At 38.0% G+C, this 25,218-nt stretch overlaps 1 protein-coding gene and 1 long non-coding RNA gene across 10 annotated transcripts in view; one reads left to right on the top strand and one right to left on the bottom strand.

Annotated features, from left to right (window-relative positions):
• ATXN7L1 (ataxin 7 like 1) overlaps positions 1–22,113 on the top strand; it is a 112,503-nt gene extending 90,390 nt beyond the window's left edge. For 5 of the 9 annotated variants that reach the window (XM_017745937.1, XM_008642522.2, XM_017745938.1 and 2 more), the window contains 7 exons: positions 2,554–2,636; positions 3,489–3,745; positions 6,331–6,523; positions 8,777–8,898; positions 11,491–12,442; positions 16,350–16,424; positions 19,465–22,113. In XM_017745937.1, the coding sequence (XP_017601426.1) occupies positions 2,554–2,636; positions 3,489–3,745; positions 6,331–6,523; positions 8,777–8,898; positions 11,491–12,442; positions 16,350–16,424; positions 19,465–19,506 (1,724 nt within the window). In that variant the 3' untranslated portion in view covers positions 19,507–22,113. Of the gene's footprint in view, positions 1–2,553; positions 2,637–3,488; positions 3,746–6,330; positions 6,524–8,776; positions 8,899–11,490; positions 12,443–13,414; positions 14,559–16,349; positions 16,425–19,015 lie in introns of those variants that run through there. The other 4 variants (XR_001865743.1, XM_017745935.1, XM_017745936.1 and 1 more) reach the window with 4 other exon arrangements.
• A 1,447-nt stretch (positions 22,114–23,560) lies between these two features.
• Positions 23,561–25,218, bottom strand: part of LOC108449552 — a 5,692-nt gene continuing 4,034 nt past the window's right edge. The window contains exon 2 of the long non-coding RNA XR_001865744.1: positions 23,561–24,001. This is a non-coding gene — a long non-coding RNA (uncharacterized LOC108449552). The remainder of the gene's footprint in view (positions 24,002–25,218) is intronic.

Here is a 25,218-nt window from a genome sequence, read left to right as displayed (position 1 = left end):
TTTTTGAAGCTCCATAATAACTTTGGCCCGTTTGTATCTGTTTCCTTCCCTTTTTAGCAACCTCTACTCTCTCTCACACCATTTCCCTGACTGTGACTGAGGTTTGTTTTTTTTCCTTTGCTGAGAGCTTGTGGTTGTTTGGGTGATGAATGAACCTGCCCTCTTTTCAGGAGCACTGTCCTTGTTGAGAGAGAGGAAACAGCTTGCGGAACCACAAAAGACAGTCTGTAGCTGCCCAGCATAAGTGGATCAGTGTTTCCTAGTAGCAAACTGCAAAAAAATTATTTTTTTTCCTAAATCTCCCTTAGTTCTTGTTCTCTTTGGGATGACATTAAAGAATGCAGATGCCCAGCTTACACCAAGAAAAACTGTTATGTTGAAAACAGGGGTTTGTCACAGCTCAGTTTTGGCCCTTGCTCTTCTCTAGGTAGGTTATAACAAATGCTCTTCACTTTGTCCACTGAACATGAAGAAGTGGAATCCATTCCAGAGAAACAGCTTTCTCAAGCTGTGCCTGTGCATAGGGATCTGGGGGTTCCCACACTCCACATTTCCTAACACAGTAGCCAAAAGCTGCATTTTGGTGTTGATAAGAAGGTGTTAAGTTTTATGTAGTGTGGTGCCCAAACCAGGCATGTCTGTAGCTGGCAATTAGATGTTCATGAATTCTCTGGAACAGCCACACACACTTCAGCCAGGAGAAGTGGTTCCCTGTTTGCTCAGTATTTTCTGTTTCTCAGGGAAAGCATGTTATTTGGTTGTTCAGTCAATGGCAGAGGCTTCTACTCTTTCCTCTTATAATTCCTTATGTTGATTTTATCTGTATATGTTTTCTTAATAACTGGCTTTGCTATAATCAGTCCTCTGGTTGGGCCTCTTACTGACAAGTACCAATCTGGAGTACTTTTGATTTTTGATGTTTCCCTGTTGGTCCAAAGCAGTCCTTGCTTGGTGTTCCATAGCCTTATAATTGCCCTCAGAACTTTTCATTTGAAGGCATATTAGTCCATATTGTCTCTTTAGTGTGGTTTTTTTTAATTTGCATTGAAGATTTTCAGTGGCTGATTCAGGAAACTGTAATAGGAACATCTTACACTCAAATCCCAGGAGTAACTAACTCCTTTAGTTTATGAACATGTGTTTTCATCTATTAAGTCGAAAAAAATAGTTATTCTATTAAGTCATACACAGCTACTTTTGTGTTTCTGTTGTGTTGTAAATGCCAAACCAACTACAACTGCCTATAACATATTTTAGTCCCTTTGTAGATTTCACCAAAAAAGCTGTGCCAGCTGGTTTTCCCAAGCTCATTTTTTTGTATGGCTCTGCTAATAGGTTAATAATGTAACCATTTAATGTTTGCATAAGCATTTTAGGTCTATAGAGCAGAATACATAAAACTGCTAGTAACTGTGAACTCTGGAGGACAGTTGCTGTCTAACATAAGCTACTTGTCCTTACTTTTCTTCTTCCAGCTGTTCTGCTTGCTGTGATGCTGTCAAAACATTGTAACACAGCTGTGAATCACTGTCTCCCTCTTAGCTTCCATTTGTTTGTTTATAAAGATTTTTTAAATCCTCTGATTAAATGTTGTATTTGAGTACAGGATGTTTATTATATCTGAATGTACCACCACTGTATGGTTAAAATAGGATTTGGCAAATAGTTTATATTTCCTTATCAAACAAAAGCAAACCAGTCTGCCAATTACACCATAATTTGTCAAGGTGTATGAAGGTAATGGTAGAGAGTTTTGATGGCGTAAAATGAAAAGTGTATATCCATTGTTTTGTTACAGCTCTTAGTGCAAACCGTAAAATTACATTAACGTAACCTAAAGAAGGTGATGCTATCTGTGGTATAGAAATAGTAAAATATTAATGAAATTAAATATGCAAACATAACATATTAAATATTAATGCACTTTTAATGTTAATCATGAGTAGAACTCATGTAAATGCCTTTTTTCATAATCTCTGCAAACTTTAAATTCCATCCCTCCCTTCACTTAGGGAAATAAAAACTAACATACATGTTATTTTTATAAAGATTTAGGGGACAGATTTAGATAAATTTTATTTTAAAATGCCACCAGTAATCAACCATGGGTTGTTTTCTAGAGTTTGTAAGTATGTCAGAGAAATGTTGTTTGAAGCACTTGTGATACCATTTGTGTGTTAGCCCAGCTCAGGAGCCAGATCTGCAAATGCTGTATTTCATGGCCTCAGAGGCAGCCAGAGTTAGAGAGGAAACTGAAGTCACAGGGGTTTGGCTTGGTCCTTTGTTTGGGCCACTCCACTGTAATCAGACTTACTTTCATGAAGTCTTTGGCTGAAATCCTGCTCTAAATGGCTTTAATCATGCAAGGACAAAAAAATGCACAACTGTACGAGTGATGCACATAGCACTGTTATGGGATGCTGGGGTTGGGATCAGTGGTTCAGGTTGAGCCTGATTAAATTAAGTTCTAACAGGCAAAAATTGTAAGCTACTCTGATTAAAACTTCTGTAATGATCTATTTTTTTCTCGTTTCTCATTCTCCCATCAAACAGAAAGAGAATTTGACCCAAATAAACACTGTGGAGTACTGGATCCTGAAACAAAGAAACCTTGCACAAGATCGCTCACCTGCAAGGTATTTTTCTTAGAAGATAACATATCAGATGCTTTGTTATAGTTTAAATCCTACCACAGTAGTTTGAGAGGTCATACCTGCTCCTGTCTTACAGACAATGGGTATGGTATTCAGGCGCTGTCTTCAGGTAATTCTTTTGTGTAATTCTGTTTATTTGAATCAGAGCATCTGCATTATTCCACTGATATTTCTAAAAAGATTTTTTTCTTGTCATTTTATGATGCAAAAAGCATTAACGTTTCATTTAGAAGCCCAAGTATTATTTTAAATGCTCCTTCTTTGGTTCATCTGTGCAACAATGTTGAAGTATAGTCAGTTTTTAGTAAAAAAAAAATTACCATATTTTTGTATAATAAATTACTTGGAGGCTGCCCTTGTGATAGTAATAACTCCCGTGTCAAAAAGTAGCTACAATGTGAGACATTTCTAATGAACATTTGTATGTGTATGTGCTGCCTGTCAGTAGAGATGATCAGCTAAATTTGCTTTAAAATGTATTCATGTTTTTCAATCCAATGAAATAAGTTTTTCATTGTAAGTTAAAAGCTACAATTATTTTCTTAATGTCTTAAAATTACTGGAATTCTATTTTCCATCTTGGAAAAGGTAAGTCAATAGTCTCTATTATATAAAAATTGTTGCAAAAAGTAATTTTAGCCTTGACGTTGGCATTTCTTAAGAATGACTATAAATTATCAAAGATAATGTGGAATAGCAGCTTTATTTCCATAACTGTGGCTAAAGTTGTTTGAAGTAGATTTTATCTTTTAGAGTATTGGTGTATCAGAAGTGTAGAGGACTCATAAACAATGTCATGCACACACAAATGCTTTTTAACCACCCTATTTTTAGACTCATTCACTTAATCATCGACGAGCAGTTCCAGGCCGTAAAAAACAGTTTGACATCCTTCTAGCTGAACACAAAGCTCGATCCAGGGAAAAAGAAGTCGCAAAAGACAAAGAGCATCCACCATCTGCAAGGGAAAGCTATCAGAGCCAGCCCACACCAGCACAAGACTCTCTGTCAGGATCCTCAGTGAACTCTGGGCAAGAATCTAAAGTAACATCTCCTGCAAAATCTAGACCACCAAATTCTATACTTCCAAGGTAAGCAGTTCTCCAGTGTGAAATGTTGCATTCTGAAGGTGCTGTAAGACATTTCTTTGTCTTTCTTACAACTCGTTTTATAAGCATTTGGTACTTCTTTAGCCTATTGCACAATAAAACATACTAATATAAGAATTTCTGCTAGCTTATGTTAACCTAACTCTGTCCATGGTAGCCTGTGATCTGATTGGGAATGAGGAAAGGAATAGTGTGCACCTTTGGCTCAGAATCTCAGACTAACTGCATTTTTTGGCTAAAATTGTCGGTAATAATTAGGAAAGTTTATATTCAAGTCATTCGGTCACAGTTGAGAAGAAAAGTCTATTTACATGAATCAGTATAGGTATTAGTAGTAAAATTCTGCACATTAATGTAGAATTTTTCTCCAGAAATACTTTGCTAATTGCATCAATGGAATTGTTGTAAAAAAAGGTGTAATTTAGTGTTGATTTAAAACTATTGATATGAAACCGTCCATAGCATGTCTTCCCTTGTTTTGAAGATCTTTCTTAGAAAGGACAAAAACAGTCTTCAGAAGGACAATGAAAACTTCTGAAGGCATCCTTTTGCAAAAAACGGTGTGAGGCGTTTGAGCTACTGAATTCTGATTATCCTTGGAAAACTTCCCATATGTTTTCTTTATTTGTGAGATTTTTTGGTACTAATTTTGGCTGGAGTGCATAGAGCTAAACTAGTTGGCTTTGTTCATATTTACATTTTTTCATCATTCATTTCTTGCAGAAACCTTGGTCAGGATTGGGTGCTCATTTTGGGACTTTCCTACCACAACAGTCCCTATTTCAAAGAGATATTTCTTGTATTTGCTGTCTCAGATCTTACAGAGACAGCTGTTTCCAATGTTTTCTGTGTGGCCACCAAGCCCTAATGAAGTTTTATTCCTTCAGTGACAGAGGTGGGCCTTGCAGGGTTTGAGTGAAAAGACAATGAAAGAATAGCCACCGATGAATTGTGCTTCTCTGCCTAATTCTTGTAAAAGAGGTGACCTTACACAGCCGTTCATAGAGAGGAGCACAGACAGAAAGGTACAGATTGGGTTTAGTAGGTGTTACAGTCAAAGTAGCAAAACTGGAATGCAATTCCATGAGAGTCAGCAGCAGAAATTACAGAGGTAGTAGTACTCGAGGAGGAGGATTTTAGCAGTCCTATGTTGTGTTTGTACAGCCTGCATTTCTGTTTCTGCTGCAGTGCCTCTGTTGGGTTGTCCTGCCTGGTTTCAGAGCAGCCGTGGCAGCCTTGCTGCCTCTCTGTGGGGGCCAGCAGGCCTGCGGCTCTGCTGCTGCGGGTGGCACAGCCCGCCGGGGGCACCGCGGGGCACTCACACATCCCGGCTGCAGCCTTAGTCCTGTGCTCACGCCATCCGTGAGCAGTCCCAGCGCAGGTCAGGAGAGGGCTCCTGTCCACAGGCTGGGGGGGGACTGCTCTGTCCTGAGAGCAGGAACTCATGGGATGGAAGAAGATCATCTGTAGATACAAAAACGCTGCTAGCAAGGATTTTCTTGCTATTTTCTAAGTCTGTGAGAGACTTTTCTCTCTCACAGAAGAGGTAGCAGAGTATGTAAACAACCAAGCCACCTGCAGCCTTGAAAAGTCTTGTTTGTGGTATAGTAGAAAAATATTTTGACAATGGATGTTTTAGGATTTTAGCCAATCACCCCAAGGGGTGTCTGATCCTTTGTCCAATTAGACTATGAAGAAAAAAGTCTATAAAAGAGTTTTTAAAATAATTAAATAAATCAATCTTGCTGCACAGTTCCTGCCTGCTGGATCTTCTCTCCTCCTCCACCCTATGGCTGCGGGACACGGTGATACACCCTAGGGTCCAGGCCTGTGGTAATAGTCACTTGCAGAATTTGCCCAGTGTGGACATCTCCTCCAGCTTCAGAGCTCTCCATACAACCAGAGTCTTGGTTGTACAGACTGTAATTGAGAACCTTTTCCACCCCCACTTCTAATCTAATCTAATCTAACCTAACCTAATCTAATCTGTTTTCAAACTACTTTTGAAAGGCAAGGCACCATCACACCCTGTGGTGCAAAGACATTCCTAATTTGTTTTATTGCATTTTAGACAAAGGTAAAGAAAACCTACACACTGTGAGGAGTTCTCCCAGTTCCTTCACTCACTAATCTACCTGTAGAGAGTGTCGGCTAAACACTCTTATATTTAGTACATTAATTTTAGTAGGATTTTGGTATGAAATATAATTTCATAAGTGGACCCTTGGGATTAATCAAGTAGCTGAGTAATGGTTCCGTGTAAGAAGATTTTATACACCTGGTTTTTATTTGTGTTTTAAATATACTTTGCCTCTTTCAAGATCTGAAATCCAACTTCATGACAAATTTAAAATTTCAGGCAATAGAAGGGTGCTTCTGCTAACATTAACTTGATGACAACCACACAATATATTTCTGACAAGACCTAATGTCAGCTATTCAATGTCTTTTACTGTCCTTCTTTACATTGGTAATTTCTGGCATCATTTGCTTTGATGCTTGATGCCAGCAGGTAGGTTTATAGAGCCTTTTACTGCTGATGATTTAAATGTATATTCTCCTTCTAGACCTTCATCTGCAAATAGCATAAACAGCAACAGTTCTTCAAACCACAGTGGGTATGTACCAGAACTGCCACTGCCTTCCATGGGAGGAGATATCACGAGCAGATTGTCCAGTGATGAAGGAGAAGCGGATGGAGCTGAAGAATCCGATAAATTAGACTGTCATTTTTCTGGACACCATCCCAGACCTCTTGGGGTATGTGTCAGTCTCTGGCATGCCTTGTCATTGTTCTTGCATAATTAGAGAGGGGAGAACAAATAAGTAAATTTAGTAAGAATGAATAATAAGGAATGAAGACCTTACATTCTGAACACTGTTCTAAAGAGAAAAAATACATTTAACACAAAATGGTAAGGATGGGATAAGGTAGAAGGAGACCACTGGTCAGTACACACGATACATTGATGTAGGACAAGATGGGCAGCAGAAAATCAGAAGTTCTATTTTTAGATTGTCTTCTCAGTAGACCTCAAATTGGGTGTAGTTGTGCTAAACTGAGGAAAGTTGCATTGCTTTAAATGTGACATGAGCAGATATTCTCTTGGTTGTTGTCCTTCTTACGAAACTGTTCCTTGCAGTTGGTGGCAAAAGGCAGTGCTCCGTTCATTTTTGTAGTCTGGTTTAAAGCAGTAATTAAATGTCATTTATGTGAGTGTGTGTGGACTTAGAAACTATTGCTTCATTCATGTCAAAATGGAAAGGCTCTGGTGGTGGCTTAAGTATGTGTTTAAGCAGCTGGTTTTGTCTTTCTTCTGTGTTAGTGAGAAATTTCACTGTAAATAGCAAAAGCCACTTTGTGATATTATCTCTGCAGTGTGAATTTATTTATGCTGTTCAAACCAAGAAGCAATGGAAGAACTCTTGAACTTCTTAGGAGTTGGTTCTCGTAAAAATTGAGCCAAGGAATACACTTACATGTTTTCCATATGATATGCAGAATAAAACAAACATTGTGATAGCTGGTAGCATTGTTTGTATTCCCTAGAGCAAAGGAGAACTTTTTACTGTCAGACACCAGGAAGAAGTATGGCCTGAACATAAAATGACTGTCAGATGAAATCCTGTATTTGGTTCTTACAGAGAAAATGAGAATTACTGTACTCCACACGATACTGTCATATGCAGGAACCTCCTGTTTCCTTGGTACTCTTGTATGCTACTTTGGTTTTGCTGACTGCTTCTCTATGAATTAAAAACTAAAGGTTCACTGCATGGGTGCCCACACAAAAAATAATCTAAGTGCAGCCAGTTCTTGCACACACCTCAGCAGTGAGGCATGGCTGTCAATAGCCATTTTGGTTTAGGATCCTTGTTCTGTTTCAAGGCAAACCCACTGACTCATTTGTTCTTTGAAATCTTAGTATCACTCAACTGAAACAGTTACTGGTAGTGAAACTTCTTAGTCCATATCAGCGTGAAGACAGAAAAGATGGTGTAAATCACCTCCAGCTCAGTTCATGCTGAATTTCATATTCAACTAAACTGTTTTCCTTACGAAGTCCCTCTCCCGGCCAGGTGGTAATAATTGATCAGGGGGAAAGTCACTAGCTACTTTAATTACCTCTTGGTGGTACCTGATGTTAGTGTTAGCTCACTGGGAGATGAGGCGAGTTTGTCAACTTAGGTGGTGGTTTTAATTAACCTGTTTAACCTGGTCATGAAACAGATGGAGAATGAACAGTTGCAGTCACCATGCAGTCCCTCTTACGATGGAGAGTTGTATTGTTTTTTGAGGATGTTTTGTAACAGGTTTCTCTCCTACAAACAGGCATTGTAGCAGTTCTCTGCATCATGTAGATCAGTAAGACTGAGCTGAAGCAAGAACATGTTCCTGATTGTAACATCTCAGTGTTGTAGGACTTTTCAGGAAGCTCTCCAGAGGAAGTAGTGCAAGGACTCCTGAGCTCTGCAGAATTCTCAAAATATTTACTACTCCTCCAGTTGATTTTCATGCGCTGTGAAGAGTGTATCCCATGTTGTGTTGTAGCACAGATGCCATGGATGATAATATACTTTTTTACTGAAATGTCAGTGGTTTGTTTATTAAGTAGATACTAAAGATGTTCCTGTTGCACTTTTTTCCCCTCTTCAGTTATATTTTTATTGCTGTCATGCAGTTATGAGATTTAAGATGCACAGAACAGTGTAACTTGTCTTTCTGAGGCAGTAAGAATTTTTTCTTTATAAGTACCTCAGCAGTTACATTCTTTCTCTGGCACTGATTCGTTAATGAAGTATGAAATATACTTTACACGAAGTTGAGATATTATGCACATATTTCATAATTCGTAAAAAAACTATTTTTGCTGCAGATAGTGAAAACCACATTTAAAAATAAGTTTTATGTGCATGATACAAATTACAACGGTTTTCCTTGATCTATCAATAAATATTTCATAATGTAGAAATACATTTTTATAAGCAACATTGAAATACCTTTTCTTTCAGTTCTGTTCATATGGCAGTCGTTTAATGGGAAGAGGGTACTATGTCTTTGACAGAAGATGGGACCATTTTCGATTCGCACTGAACTCCATGGTAGAAAAACACTTGAACTCACAGATGTGGAAGTAAGTGGGATTTTTACACTTGGTGGATCATTTAACATTTTTAATTCTGTAAAATTAAACACGCCATGGCCAGCGTTTGTAAAATTACCTCTGTACTAAGGTATAGCAGTAGCATGTACAAATTTTCTCTTCTCTATTAAGGTATGTACAGCCCACCAGAACAATCTCCTAGTCTGATGTAAATTTCTGCCAGATTTAGGACTCTTTATAGCCCCTAAGAATCCAGATTTTTGCTTAAACTTTTATCATGCCCCTGCATCACCCATTCAGGCTTCACTGTGTAAGGCTCATGAGTTGTAAGATAAGGAACTTGGTCCACATTTGTCTCTGCATAAGATGGAATATGATAGATTTTTAGTCCATAGTGCCCTTACTGCCTTTGGGATCTTAAAATTCTGATTATTAGTCACTCTTGAAGCACCTCTGTATCACATATGCGGGTTCCAAGCACCATAGGCTTTGACTACACAGCTCCATTAAAATGGACTGCACTTCTAAAATAAATGTTAATTCTTTAAAAAAAAAGTAACTGAAAGTTCATTACATCTGCAGATAGGATTGATTTTTTGGGGGTATTCTGCTACAGAATATGCATTCTTCTTCCAGTGTAATGACACTAAAGTGCAGTGTTTCATGTCACTGTTTATTATCAGGACTGTGTTATATTCATTGGATGCCAGCCATTAGATAAACAAGGTTTGATTTTTATTTAAATATATTTTTAAAGCACTAAAGCTTGGCTTGTCTGACTAACCTGGTATCTTAATGATGACAGTGCCACTGTGCTAGGAGATATAGTTTGGAAATGGTTGGTTCTGCCATAAAAGGGCCAGTTTCATGTCTGTTGAGAGACTGATCATGCTCGATCTGCTTTGTAAATTTATAAACTAGTGTCTGTCACCTTCCACAAATAAAAATATTTTAGTTTCCTTAAATAGGAAGATTAAAATTTGTTACCTATTGGCTTTGTTTGTCAGGAGAAAAGATGCTTGGGCATCTGACAAAACGTGTGCCACTACTAGTGCAAACTAGTACAGAAAACCAAAATAACCTCTACAGTAGTTAAATATTTGATACCAGAAGTAAACAGGCCTTGTCCTGCTCCCACTAAATCTGATTTCAAACGTTTTCCCAAATTCTAGCTGTTTATGTAATCTCTAATATTTTAATGAACTCCAGCCGTACTCACTTGCCTGTATAACACAGGGAGCTGACAGTGCCTAACCTCTGTTTTATTCCTCTGTTGTCCTCAACCCTCCTCTGGACTGACCTTTTCCTGTGCTCCCCAAACAGGGCTGGGTGTGAGGCTGCTGTTCTATAGCTCTGCAGCTGTGGCCAGAGGTACAGGGGTGCAGGGCTGTGTTTTCAGAACTGTGACATTAACAAAGAACTTTTATCCCTAGTTCTCAAAGTACTTTGCAAAGGTGGGTGTGAATTGTTGGTCCTTCTTTAAAAGTAACCTGAGGAGCTGCTCTGATGGGCAGCTTTGTTTGCATTGCAAGTAGCAGGCAGTAGGACTTCTTCATTTCTGGCACCATGGACTGTATGTAATCCCTTATGTAACTGTGACATAAACAGTGTTCTGGCCAACAGTCTCCATAGGAGGAATACCTGGAGAGAACTCGTAATTAGGATTTGATTTATGATAACACAGCACACCCAGGGCTGCTCTTTTACCATGCTATGTGAGGGCAAGAGTAAGCCTTTAAAAAGGGGAAAGGTGTCAGTAGGAAGGATAACAAGGACAGAGTTATGGGGCTGTACAGCTTCTTAGCAAAGAGAAATAGGATTAAACTGTGAATTAAATGTAAGTCTAAATAATGGGAAAAGCTCACATAATAGTTTTCCAAGAGACATTATGAAGGTCTGGTTCTTTGATAACACCACACTACATAAAATAATAGATGATGGCTGAATGGAAAGGAATTTGAATACATCCTACTAATTTCACAGGTAATATTATTAGATTTTCTTCTCAGAAGAGTATTCAGCTGTTTATAAAGCTTATCAAGCTCTGTTTAATATTTTGTCAATTTTTCAATATCAGTGAAAATTAATCAATCATTTCCCTGTTTAATCTCATCTAACCAGCTCTCAAATGAGCTGTTGGGAATAGCACTGCATTTGGAAAGGGATGATCTTTCCTCTTTAAACTCAATGATTAATTGCTTCACAACCCCCCAGACTGGCTCATTTACTACCTTATTGAAATCTAACCTATGAGTTTAGGTTGATATTGAAACTGTTCCGCAGCATGAACTTTGACGCAAAACATATGCAATTAATGAAACATAGTGACTAGGATACATATAGATGCCACTGTCAGGCATTTTAGTTGCATTTTTTAATTGTTTGGTAAAATAAGAGAGGGGGAAAGGAAATGAAATTTGTAATAATGTGTTTAAATTTTAATCCTGTGCACTTAATTGCTGTATGTGATTGGTAGAATAGAATAGGAATCAAAATTATAATGAACTAGGTTTGCCTTTTTGGCCTTCATGGAAATTATTTCCTATCTGCATTGTTTGGATGGAATATTTTATGTATCTAAATCTCTTCTTCTTTTTTTTTCCCCTTTCCTTTTCTATTTAGGAAAATTCCTCCTGCGGCAGACAGTCCCATGCCTTCTCCAGCAGCACATGTCTCCACTCCTTTTCCAGCATCAGTCTTACAGCCCTTCAGCAACCCCAGTGCGGTGTATATTCCTTCAACACCTATCAGTTCAAGAATCACTTCTTCTTACATAATGACATCAGCCATGTTATCAAATGCAGCCTTTGTGACAACGGCAGAGACGAATTCCATTATGTCACACACCACAGCTTTTCCTCACGTGGCTGCAAGCCTAAGTATCATGGACTCAACTTTTAAGGCGCCATCAGCTGTATCACCAGTGCCAGCAGTCATCCCTTCCCCATCCCACAAGCCATCCAAAACAAAAACCAGCAAATCCTCAAAAGTGAAAGACCTGTCATCACGGAGTGATGAGTCTTCAAGTAACAAAAAGAAAAAGCCGCAGTCGTCGTCTTCATCGTCATCATCGTCCTCATTATCTTTGCAGACATCTCCCTCGTCTTCATTTTCAGGGTCCCACAAAAAGAACTGTGTCCTGAACCCCAGTTCAACGTTGAACTCCTATCAGGCGACATCCTCCTATAACAGTGTGTCTGTGCACAATACCAATAATGGAACAAGCCCACTCAGTGCCAAATCGGAGCCCTCAGGACGGACTTCATTGTCAAGTAGTTCAACAGACTCAGTGAAACACATGAGCATGGTAGTGAGCAGTATTGACTCTTCTAATCTGTCTGTATCTTCTCTCGTGCACCACTCAGGGGACCACTCCCTGGGAGCACATAATGCAGTGTCTTCTCTTCCCCTTTCTTTTGACAAATCAGAAGGAAAAAAACGTAAAAACTCTAGTTCTAGTAGCAAAGCCTGTAAAATCACTAAAATGCCTGGTATGAATAGTGTTCATAGAAAGAGCACTGCCAACCTTATTTCTGCGGTGCCAGATCCTACAAGCAGCTCCATCTCTCGGCAGGTAAGGGACTCTTCCAGTTATTTTTTTGCAGATCATGTCTGACTTCCTTGAAATGTTTCATGCATTATGAAAAGAAAATACCGCATTTGCTTCAGATTGGTTTTCATCACACAACTTACTTTCTAGATTAATACAGAAACGTATTTGTATTTGTTTTGTACCAGTCATAGAAAGATGTTTTGAGAGTTTAAAAAACTATACATATATATATACATACTTTCTCAAAATATTTTTATGAGATTTTTATTCAATTATTAAAGTAGCTATTTGTATATCTGAAAGTAAAATTGAATGTCCAGAATGGATAAATAATTTTTAGAAAAAATATTTTTTCTTAATTCTCATCTCTCTGAAATAAATTGTGTTATTGAAACAGGAAGATGAGAGTCAGAATTTCTGTTTATTTCTTTTCCCAAACTTGTTGCTGGTTCATTTCCTAATGTTTTGCAAGTCTCTTCATGTCTCTTCTGTAAGATACATCTGCCTTTCTCCTGGGGAGAGTCTGAGGTGCCTGAACTCATGTTATTTCCTGTTTGAAACTAGAAAAATTAAGAAATTAAGATCTTAACCAGATGACCTTTAGTGGACATTTGGTTATCTCTTTCAGTGTACATGTGTTCACAGAATACTGAAGTCAGTGCAGCAGATAAGGTTACACACGCTTGCTTCATTGACAGCAACAGAGCTTTGGCTTCTCTTTCAGTGGTGCCATATAAGGACAAAAGTATGTGTGAAGTAAGATCTGGTGGGAAAACTGCCAATATGATCTTTATAATGATCTACTGTTTCATTCTGCTACTGTGTCCAGTGCTGTGCAGTGCACACAAAACAATGCTTGGCCCTGGTGTCTGGAAGACAAAGCCATAGAAAATAGGATACCTCAGAGAATCTAAGGTAGCTTAGGAATTCTTTTTTTTTTTTTTTTTTTTTTTTTTTTTTTTTTTGTTTCTTGTGAAACTCTCATTTCCTAAGGATATTGCACATACAAACAAGTGGAATTTGGAAAAGAAGATGGTAAGGGCAAAGCAATCCGTAAGTAATCTAGCAGAAATGGGAGAGGAAAAAAGGAATAAATGAACCCTAAAGCTGGTATAGGAGACAGAATGAAGGTCTCAAAGAATGGCCTAGCAGGTATATTTTCACTTTCCTACTTCTAGCAGAGGTGCAACAGAGATGACTCGTTTGGCTTTTTAAAATGGGTAGTGGCATTGTCTTTCTATTGTAAGCCTCTTAAATGTGTCTTGCAATCAGAACTGATCTTCAAGTAACTGCAGTCAGCAGAGGATGCTGTAAATTCTTCCTTCTGTCACACAATCAGATTTTTGAAACGTGTGCCCAGAAAGATTAAATTGCCCTGAGGTTTATGGTGTCAAATGGAAAGAAAAAGTAAGTACAAATTGGTGCTTTGGTACAGACATGGGTAATAAGAAATGGATTGTGTCATCTTTTCACAGGACATAGACTGTATCTGTAGCTAATGCAGTGTGAGGAATCTTACGGCTGCATGCAGGAGGTTCTGAGTTCAAATTCTGAGTCCCCTTGGGATCAAATCTGTTCCTGTGTGTCATTCCTGTTTCAGTTTATGTATTTCATCCTGTTGCACAGTAATAGAAGTAAATAAACCACAAGGAATCAATCAGAGGTCTTTGCTGAATATTTGTAAAAATGTTAAAAATTCATAACTAATATTTTTTTCTTAAGTAAGAGGTTAAATGTTTGTAATGAATGTTACCATATAAAGATACTTAAACGTATTTTATAGATATACATGTCCAGGTGCATACATATATATATATATATATATATATGTATACATGCATGTATGTGTACGTATATATGTAAACTCTCATCTTATACTGCTGGTTTTTGGAGCTACAGCAGTAGTCAAAATTAGGAGGTAAAATGGAGTTACTTGTATTTCAGAAGTCTGTCTGGCAGCTAATTGTCTTTGTGACAAGGATACTGTATGCAATACAAAATAAATGGAATTTGTACCCATTTAAGCATATGGGACAACTAATATGACATACTCGACGTGGGTTTATTAAAGCTCTGGAGAGTACATTACTTAAATTCCCTTTTAAGCTGTGCTGTTTGACTTGCTGGGTCCAAAAAATCCAGTTACAGTAAAAATCCCACCCCAAAAAATGTCATGGCTTATAATCTTGCTGCTGTTCCTTCATGTAATATGGCAAATTGAAGAGACTAAGAACTCAGCAACAGGTGATAGGCTCAGGTATAGTTTTCTTACTTAATTCAGCTCTGGACTGGATAGATAGTAACTGGAAGTGTTAACCATTGGGTTTTGAAGTACAGTTTATTTTTAAAAGAGACTGGGGAAAAAAAGAGGATTTGAGTTTTGGCCTCACACTAATACTTTTGAAATGGTGTTTCCCGTCATTAAAGACCCAAGACATCTTAGAACCTTTCTTTCATTTCAGAGTGCTGTACCTGTTCAGCCTGTGTGACTATTTCTCCATTTAAAAGGAGGACATGTATTTATTATGAAGGGGTTTATGAATGCTGTAATAGTGTTTGTAGAGAAGAAAGGTTTGCAGGTGTATCCCAATATTCTGAATGGCTAGGAAAGATACAAGGTTGTGTAGATAAGATTTGTATGTTGAAGAATGTTATCTTCTAGAGAGCAGCTGTGGAAGGCAAAACAACAAGCTGAAGGGAGCAGGACCCATCCTTTTAATCTTTGTGCACCATGGGAGCACCTTCAAAACTGGCTGTAAATAAAAACTTTAAACATTTATTCCGGATAGAATGTGAACAGAGAACACTGTTTCAAAAAATCCCTGTGTGAGAAAGGGCAAATGTGGAGAGGAAGAGAGAAGCTACCTTTCACTCTATGTGAAATGGCAAAATAACAAACAATGCGGAAGGGAAGGAGAAAGCTGCTCTTGTGAAGGCCCTGCCAGCCAATGCCACAGCCCCACCAAGTCAGTAAGAAACTGGCTGCTGCATTTCTCACTGTTTAGAAGACAGGTCCTTGCTACCTCTCTGTCAAAGGATTAAAGTGATGTTACTTGAAGTCAGTGACTTTGTAAACAAGTATTCATGCTGCAGTCATCTGCTGTTTGTAGACAAGTATCCATGGTTAATTTCTTGTAAAGTCTTGTAACCCCTGAGGAACTACTCCTCTGACTCAACAGCCGTGTCCCCTCTTGTATCGAAACAGAATTATCTACTCCATGTTTACAGGTCGTTGTAGAAAAACTTACAACAGGCTGCTCTTGCAGAGTGCTGTAAACTCACTAACACTGAAACAAGCTGATTGAATATAGCAATATTATAACTAAGTACTTTTAGAATGTATCTATGTGTGCTACAATTTACACTCATTCCCAAAGAAATTCTCTGAAGCGGTAAATGAATACAAATGCAAATTTTAACCTCTGGAGTTTGGTTCTTGTGATTAATATTTGCTTTATTGAGCAGTGATATGTGGAAGAAAATGGAATAACTTAGGGCATGCTCTGGTGCTTGGCCACGTGGTTTAAGCTCCCCAGGAGTGGGGAAGGTCTCCTGGGAAGGATCCCATGACCTCCAACACCCTGTGCTCTCTGAATAGCTGCTCTAAGTGACTCCAGTAACTAGAGAAACCATTCTTTCACTCTAGAGAGGTGGAGGGTTACGGTTTATATTCCCTCAGCAACTGTTTTGTATGTTATTTTCTGACCTGTAACAGTATTTATGTACCTTTTAAGACTATTTAAAGTATACAGGCTCTGAGAGATAATGATGATTCTATCTGAAGCATATCTTTTGCAATAGCAAAATACTTGTGTTCCAAATGCAGCGTGATTAGTACCACGCTACATAGGAAAGAGAAGGCCATCACCAGCATCTGAATTCAACTGACAAATATGCCTCTCAATACTGCTCAATTAATGTTTTTCAGATTGGAAAAAATAGCAGTGTAGCTTTGTCACAATCCAGTCCTTCGAGTACATCAAACCCAGTACACAACAGACAAGTAAGTTGCTTTAAAAAAAAAGTGTACTTAAGTAGTCTGTAAGCAGTTTTGAAACATTTTGTACTATAAAACCTTAAAATACAGTTTCTTTATAAATACAGTTCTTTATAGAAGCTGCCTTTCAGTGAACTAATACTAGATTTCTCCTTCCATGTAATTTTCTTCCAGCTATTTTCCCCTCCAGGAATTATGAATTACAAATTTTTTGCTTGTTTTTCACCCACCTGTATTACGGCTCAGGCTGGCTCATGTGCTGCTCACTGGCTGTTGCTTTGGTGATAGAGGCTCAGCAGCAGCAGCAGATCTCTGTTGGTCTTTTTATCCAACTTCTCCTGCTGAGCAAGATGGCACAGCAGAGTCCCCAGACTGGCAGAGGAGGGACAGCATTTAAAAATAGGCCAGAAATGAAGCAGCAAAGGGAGAACAGAAACAGGATAGAGAAGATGAGGCACTTGACTGTTCAGAGAAACTAATCTAAAAGGATAACTAACCCATGTGTAATGCGAGTTCTTCTTAGTCTGCAAGTTGGATAATGATAAATGCTGTAACTCAGCTTTTTTGATCCAGCCCTCATCTGTCTGGAGGACTGATACACTAGTTTGTTTTAATATGGTGCCTACTATTTGACTCTCCAAGTTGAGTACTTTATCAAGAATTTAATATCAAGTTATTCCAAATGGTTGTGCCTGCTTAGTTCCTGCTATGTAGACATGGGAAAAGAATGGTAATGATAACCCACTACTGTATGCCCATTCAAAATACTCTGAATCACTCATATCTTGAGATGAACTGCCAAACAGTAAATTTCTTTTTTTTCTCTCACTGCTGAATGCAAAGCAATATATGCATGGAAGAACTACTCTGAAGGGAAAAAAGTGGAAAGTTTCTTCATATTTCTAGGGAGTGGCATTTTCCTGTGTGAGACACTGTCATCCAACTGCCAGTGACAAACTGTTCTGAAGTGCAAAACTGTTTTTGTTGTAACATCTTGCTCCTGTGTTAGTATAACATACACACTACTCGAGGAGCAGAACTTGTTGGGATCTGTTGCCTAGATCCCACTGGAAAAACCTAAGGGTACAAAACATTAATTTTGTGTCAGGTCTATGTAAACTGAGAGTATTGCAGAGCTTTTCAGCTGCCTGTTTTCATAACTTTATCAAAAATAGAAGTGTTTGCTTGTTTTAAGCCCCACAAACTCTTTATTTTTTAAAAAAAATGTTTCTTTCAGTTTGGTAGTTGAACGTGGAGTTCAAAGTACAAATACAAAAAAAATCAAGTTGATACTAAGTTTTATTAAACTTTTTTTTTTAAACTTATGCAGGATTTTAGTATTTGGAACCATGAATAATGATTCCCTATTTAATAAATGCTTGTCACTGTCAAATCTGAGCTGCTTTGTTGGCAGCTTTCATCTCCAATCTAGCAATTGAGTAGTCTCTAAATAAAATTTCTGTCTTAAACTGTGCTGTAATATTTCATTATAAAGCTGTTAATAATTAGGTAACAATAAGTGGATCTACAAGTACATGCTGTGTCAGTAAAGATATTACTGTGGAAGCTGAGCTCTCTTGTTTTGAATGTTAGTGCTGCTATAACCACGATAATCAGGGAGTCCAAGTGAAGCAAGGTCTGTAGGCAGAGACAATCTCTGCTATACACCAGGGTTTATAGTTGGAAAAATCTGGCAAGTTTTCATGAATACATCACAACTACAGACTTCTAACAATGCAGTTGGAAGCAGAGTTGCAGCTGCCAAGCTAAATGTGCATATGGAGCAGTTCCTCTGGACTGCCTCCGCTGTGTTCCCTGGCCAGGCAACCTGGTGAGGCTGTCTGCTGGTGCAGAGGGGGAGCCAAAGGGAGGAGAAGATTGTTGTTCTCAAGAGAAGGGAGAGAGGTCCGTAACTCATCACAAGGTTGAGTGGCTGGATGAGAAAGTGGCATTTGGAAAATTGTGTAACGCTGTAAACCCGGTCTTGTTTGCACCTGTGACCGCCCGGGTGCAGTCTGACTGGGAGAGCTTCCCGCCGGCCTTCCCAAAGCAGCCGGTCAGAGTGAGAGGACACACAGCAGTGCTGTGGAAGTCACCTGCCACCCATAACTGAGTGTTTCTCACTCAGTGATGAGTTGTGAGCTGAAGGTGGCCTGTAGTTGTTTTTATGTCACAGGAGTAGTTCCTTTTGGTCATTTGCTCCATGTGTTGAAGTTCACTCAGGTACTTCTGTGGGACTGGTGGATCATGAGAATTGTTGTGGGCCTGTGAGTTCTCTCCCATTGCATTAAACTCCCATCAGGTTAAACTCCAACGGATTCTTCTCAATGAATGTTTAATATGAATATTGCTGCCTCTCTTTGAGGCCTGAACTAGGGATTGTATTCATAAAAACGTGCCTGTTTTTCCAACTATTTTTGCTTGAGTAAAAGAAATACTACTTTTCCCTATAAAAACTACTTGGTCTTTAACAAAAATTAATGGAACAGTAGTTTTATAGTGAAATTATTTGTGCCTGTATGTATTAAAAGTTTGTTTTCTCCAAATTTTATACTTGTTCTAGGTTTTTTACTAATCAAGTGTTTTTGTCTTCATAGTGCTTTTAGGTGCCTGGAAGTGTTAACACTTCAAGACCTCAGTATGCGGTGGTTTTTAAATACTGAGTAACTAGATCATTTTATTAAGGGAAGGTGACAACGTGTATGCTGTGTGAGGATTCCTTGTGCATGAAAACATGCTGTGTAGAGGAAAAGATTCTTCAGAGTTGTCGTCTAATTGCTGCTCTTTATTTGTAATGATAACCAAGTTAATGAACATGAGATTCACCAAAGCTTACTAAACTCAGACCGTCCCAAAAGGAAATATGCTGTTTATTCAAAGCAGTTCCTTTTCTTAAAGGTCTAATGTCAGTAAACAGGGAGGCAGTTTAGTTCAGGAACTTGAAATAAATTCCTGCTTTGAGTACTGTCAGCCACAGACTTTATTGAAGTGTTTTATACCAAAAAACATTGTGTGATTTTGAACCTGGCTCTGGTTTCTCTTTTAGAAGACATCAAACCGGACTGGTAGAATAAGGACTCTTCCATAACAAGGAAAAGGAACCAGCCTATAATCTCTAGCTCTCAGCAGCCCTACTCCACAGGGTTTTTCTTTTCTATGTCCTGCAGATGGATTTAATCTTTTATGAATTTGTGGTTTTAAAGAAAATTAAATTTACAGAAAACTGTAATAGTGATTTGTTTAGTTTTTCCACTTGTATTTGCCACTGATCTGTGCGTTCTGCTTGGTTATGTTTCATGCCTTTTAAAGCTGTTAGCATTGCAATGCTCCCTTTGTTTCCTTACCAGAACACAACGGACATTCCAAAAAAAAAAGAAAAAATCCAGATCATGATATGAATTTATTTAAAGGATCTCCAAATTTTTTCATTAAATAAAAATTACAGTAATTCTGTATTTAAGCTTGTCCTATGGATAAAAATTGAGTGCATTTCTTAGTAATTTACAAACAGCTGGGGCACTGTAACTTTAGGGACTAATCCTGATTGGTGCTCTGTACCTACAGCATTTAATAATTTCAGTGGGAATTCTGAGTGTTCAGCCTCTTCCAGGATCAGACTCTTAAGGAACCTATACTTCAATCAATGCATAGCAGATTTTGCACCAAACTGTAATTACTGTTATCAGGGGCCCAATGTGTAAAATCCCCATATCTTGGGGGATTTCCAGACCCTTAAGAACACAGCACTTGATAATTTCAGTGAGCAGTTTGGGTTTGAGAGGACAGGAGTTGAGCAGATTGGCTTGCATTAATAGAATTGCACTGACAGTGTTTCTTATAGGATTACTGAATAATTTTTTAATAAAATATAGATTTTATAATCAGGAAGCCAATACTAGGTACTGAAACAACAGTACAGAGGAGTTAATTTTTATTTCTACAGTGTTAAAAGTGCACTTATATGCTGGTTTATTTACATCTTGGGGAAAGGCGAGAGACTGCAAATAGGGAGATTATTACTACTTTCTTTTTTAAAAAAAGAAGGCTTAAGGCAAATTTTAAGACTAAAAATGTTTAAGCAATTATAAACAAGGCTAGACCCTTTGAAAAAAGTTTAGAAATATTCTTAAAATAAATTTTTATAGTGTTAATTTTGTAATAATTTATGTTTTGCTATACTTCAGAGCTAACTGACCGGTATAGTTTCAGAAACAGTATGAAACTTAGGAAAGTTTAAGCAATGTTTATATTTTTAAAATGTTCGTTGAATTATGTTTTTATTGTACATTTCTTCAGACTGAAAAATGTGTACATATCTTTGTTATTTTTGCACAATTTTTGTCTTGTTGAGTTTTAGGAGCAGTACTATGTTGATTTTTTTTAATTTATTTTGAGTTATAAAACTGCAGGATTTTAAAAATCTCAGTAACAAAGTCATCCTCTGTAATCAATGAACTGCTATTTCTAGTTGTTGAGGGAAAACAGTGGTTGTGAGATTCAGTGGTTGCTTCTGAGAAATAATGCTAATCAGTGACTGAAGGAGCAATTTTGTAGTTTTAGGAAGCTTTAGCTGTTTCCATGCATCTTTTAATTGGAAAGCTGAATTATGGAACCTGTCCTTTGAATGCTGCTTAAATTTTGTTTTCAACTGGCTTACACCTGACAGCATTTCAGGAAAGTTAAGCACGAAGTAAAATCCCGTGGTGTTCTTTCATCATCAAAGAATCATTATTTGATTAAATGTATCGGAAATTTTAGCCTGCAAAATGAAATGGAAGTAAACATTTGGAAAAAAATGGATACAAACTGGACCAGCCTATAATGCATTCTTAGTGTAGCATTCACTCGTAGTTCTTTTTCTTCCCCATTTGCCTGAAAACCTTGTGATTTGTTTCCAGCAATAGAGGCTCAGAAGCTTTGGTTGTTACACATACGCAATGCATAGGCCCGTCAGCCATAAAAAGCAACTTGGATAACTTGTATGCCTTCTTTTGTATTGATGTAACAATTGTAAATAGTGCTGATCGACCTTTGTAGAGAATAGTTTATACAGCATATTCTATTATTGCTGATTCTCAGTGAACTATTGTTTTAAAAAAAAAGAAGAAAAAAAGAAATTTTTCTATTTACACCTTATATTTTGTTATGCTGTTGACCCATGGCACTTTAACAAAACTCTGTGGGTTTTGCATAGCTGGTCAGTCATGGGATATATTAAATAACTGTTGTTGCACAGAAATGAATTTGCACCTGCTATATTGTGCTTTCCTACTACAGATTTTAGAACCTTTTCCAGAAGACTTTTGAAGAAAGCATGTCCAATCATTCTAAGAAAAAGAAAATGCCATACTTGTACAGCCAATTTCTTTTCTACAATCCATATTTTGTAACACTAAGTATTTTCATTCTTTGTCCTGCACCTTTATGTATTAGCAGTATCAAATAGAATTCATTCCATGCTTGTGATAATTGTAAGCAGAATAAATGTCTAAAGTAGGTGTAAATAGTAAATTCTATGGCTTACAGTTTAAAAAAGGAAAACCAGAACAAACATGTATCTGATTGATACTGCCATGGTTCAACACCGGGCCTGGAGATATTCTCTAGTGAGCGATTGTATTTTTTGTTTTTTGCTTTATTATTATTTTTTTTTTGTAACATGGCTTTGTAAATAAAATAATTTATATGTTTGTAAGAAATAGATGGGGTTTGTCATTATTTCTCTTTGCAAAGCAAAAATGGTGTGTATTGCAAGACTGCCCTTTCTCTTCCCAGAGACTGAAATACACTGTGTGGATACCCTGCACTGCGATTTCCACGGCAGTTCAAAAGATGTGCCCAGCTTTCTGCACAGGGCTGAATTGCTCCGGGATTATTTTTGGCATTCATGATTAAAATATTTCTGTATTTACATGTCAAGACACGTGCAGCGATCAGCTACTGAGGTTTTTTGCACTGATAAACCATTTATAAACTCCTTTGCTTAGCTGAGTGCATTTTCTTATTCCTTGTCAGTGTAAGAATTAACTTTGTTACAGCTGCTAGATTTCGGAATTCTCACTTCAGTGGGCAGTACAGATTTATAACCAGTCTTTTTATCATCGTTAATGCTAAAAACGCAGCTCTTATCTAGGCATTAGGATTCTTGTTCTGTGTAAAGCCTGTTCAATTACAGATCAAATGAGACTTAAATTGTTCATTGGCTCGACAGCTCTGCAGAGAGGATTGCAATTTTTTTCTCCACAGCCACCCTCTTCTGCAAATATGGGGAAGATGTACATTTTTATGCTCCTTTTATGAAGTATCTGGAAACTGCCTTGGAGATACTGTAGGGAAGATGCTCACAATTGCAGTATCTTTTTTAAAAGGAAGCAATTTGGACTGCAGACTACATTTCTGTGTGCACACAGAACTGGCAGAGGAGGTAGGAAGCTGGGCTGCCTTGCAGGAGAAGGGAATTGAAGGAGGGATATTTTACATTCTAGGAACGGCTTGTTGTGTGATGTCTTGCACCTTCTGATGTCACAAAAGCTAATCCTGAATTTCGTCTTTACTGTCCAATTAATGCCTTGATCTGAGATACTCTGAGATACTTGTATTTTGAAAGCTTTTTTTTTAATCTTTAGTTTATCTTTTCCAGTATAGAAAAAATGAACATCATGAAGTAGCTGATGAAGTTTCATCTGATACAAGTGGTCCCCATGTATGGCTAAAGAGTGACACTGTGTTTGTAAGATGCTTTGCTATTTCTAGCAGCCATTGGAAATTAAAACTACAGCCAAGAAAACAGAATATTGCTGATGTATTAGTTGCTTGCCATCATTGCCTGTGGCCAGCAAAGGTTGAAGATCACTGACTTTACTTCCCAAATATGAATCAGTCATGTTTTAGCTCCTGTGGGTTTGTTGGAATGATCTAAAAACTGTTCTCATATTTGGAGTTGGGTTTCCCCTCCTTTTCTTGGTTATGCAGAAGTATTTTGCTCGTAGCACTCCTCTCCTGCTCATATTCTCTAACATGCTCTAAATACCATCAATTTTAGAGGGAAGCAGATCACACTGTAACTTCTTTATTCATTGCACTCTCGTTTTTATGCTTCTGTTTTTACCATGGAACTATTTATTTTAGAAGAAAGTCATTGCTGTGTGTAACCAGGATCTGTTTTATTTTTCCAAATTTGTCAGGATTCACAATTGGAAAAAATGCCAAATACTGATTCCAGATATATTTGGAAGAGAGTCATACAACAGATTCAGACTTCAGAACACAAGAATGTTTATTTCATGCAAATTTTTCTATGCTGTTTTGCTCCTTGAATATTTCTTGAAAGCAACTACTCAAAACAAATGCAGATCTCTTTCTTTTAAAAGATACTTTCCTAAGTAGAAGAAAGCTAAAGCTGATAATTCAGTAGCAGGTCCCAGCCTGCCCTTTGACTGGAGCATCCATGGCAGATGGTACTGAGCTCTTGTTCTCATTTTCTAATGCACCAGAAATGACACAGGCTGGATTCTTTTGTGAGGGGGTTTTGTTGTCTGTGGCTGACCCAGAAATATTTAGCTTTAGTCTGTGATCTCTTCTCCCTACAGAAAGGAGAAGAGAAGCTTTAGGGGAAGTTTGCCAGCAATAATAATCAGGATCCAGGAGAACTTGATTTGAGGGTAAGGACACCAGCAGGGATTTGAGATGGGGCACTATCTTCAGCTGTGCCCTTTGCAGATTTCCCAAACCTGACAGATTTACTTCTGAAATTCAGTCTGGGTTTGAGTAACTTGGAGCAGTTGCTAACATGGTTGATGTGACACCACAAGGGTAGTTTTTCAGAAAAGCTGTCTATCATGGACAAAATGCATTTACAGAATCCACAGGTGTGAAGGCCTTTTGGTGTAAGTACAAAGAATGGCCCGATGAACACAAGTGCAGCCCTGGGAGTCCCGTGTCTGTGTCAGCTCATTTCCAGCCTGGCCCTACTGAGGCAGCAGATGAAATGGTGATGGAGGAGACATCACTGCAGAAGAGAAGCCATCATCCCTTCCCAGTAGGAAACGTCCTCAGTGCTGATTTGGAGAGCTGTGGCACAGGTGAGTGAGATAGGTCACTACTGGCAAATGACTACACAGGCTCAACCTCTTTGCCTTTCCCACCAAGGGTGCAGAATGTATATACATATGTATGTGTATATATATATGTGTATATATATATATATATATATATATCACCTTAGTTCTAAGACGTTCTCAACAGTCTACACAAGGAACTTTCTTCTCTGGTCAGCTTTGCTCTTAAATTGCAATTATTTGCCTTCCTTAGTTTTCTCTTATTTTGACCCATAATCAGTTGAGGGGTTTTGTGGTGTGGTTGCTTGGGCATTTTGGGGTTTTGTTGTTTGTATAATCTTGCCTTGAGCTACTCCTTCTGTGTTGCTTTTCTTTAGGATTTGTGTTACATGAATACATAATCTGAGCAGTAACACCAACAAGGGCTCTTACTGGTAACTCTGCTTTTACAAAGTACTGTCCTTGTGACTACTGTTTGAGTGGATGTGTGGATTTGCATTCAAGTACAGGAGAAGACTGGGGTTACTCTTTAGAAACACAAACCTTTGGAGATGCATAATCCATACTTACCTCTGCTTCCTAACTGCATGCCCACTTTTTTGTTGCTCAAAATGTCTGTTTGGACTGTGTGGTGTCAGAGACACTGCGGCGATGGAGATGGATCTCTGATCTCCCCCACCCTGTGTAGTGTGAACTCATTCTACAGATACTGCTAGAATAAAAGCATCTGTGCTTTGAAGAGC

Source organism: Corvus brachyrhynchos, unplaced genomic scaffold, assembly GCF_000691975.1.
Source record: "Corvus brachyrhynchos isolate BGI_N302 unplaced genomic scaffold, ASM69197v1 scaffold239, whole genome shotgun sequence".
Lineage (NCBI taxonomy): Eukaryota > Metazoa > Chordata > Aves > Passeriformes > Corvidae > Corvus > Corvus brachyrhynchos.
This window is presented reverse-complemented; position numbering and strand designations above follow the sequence as displayed.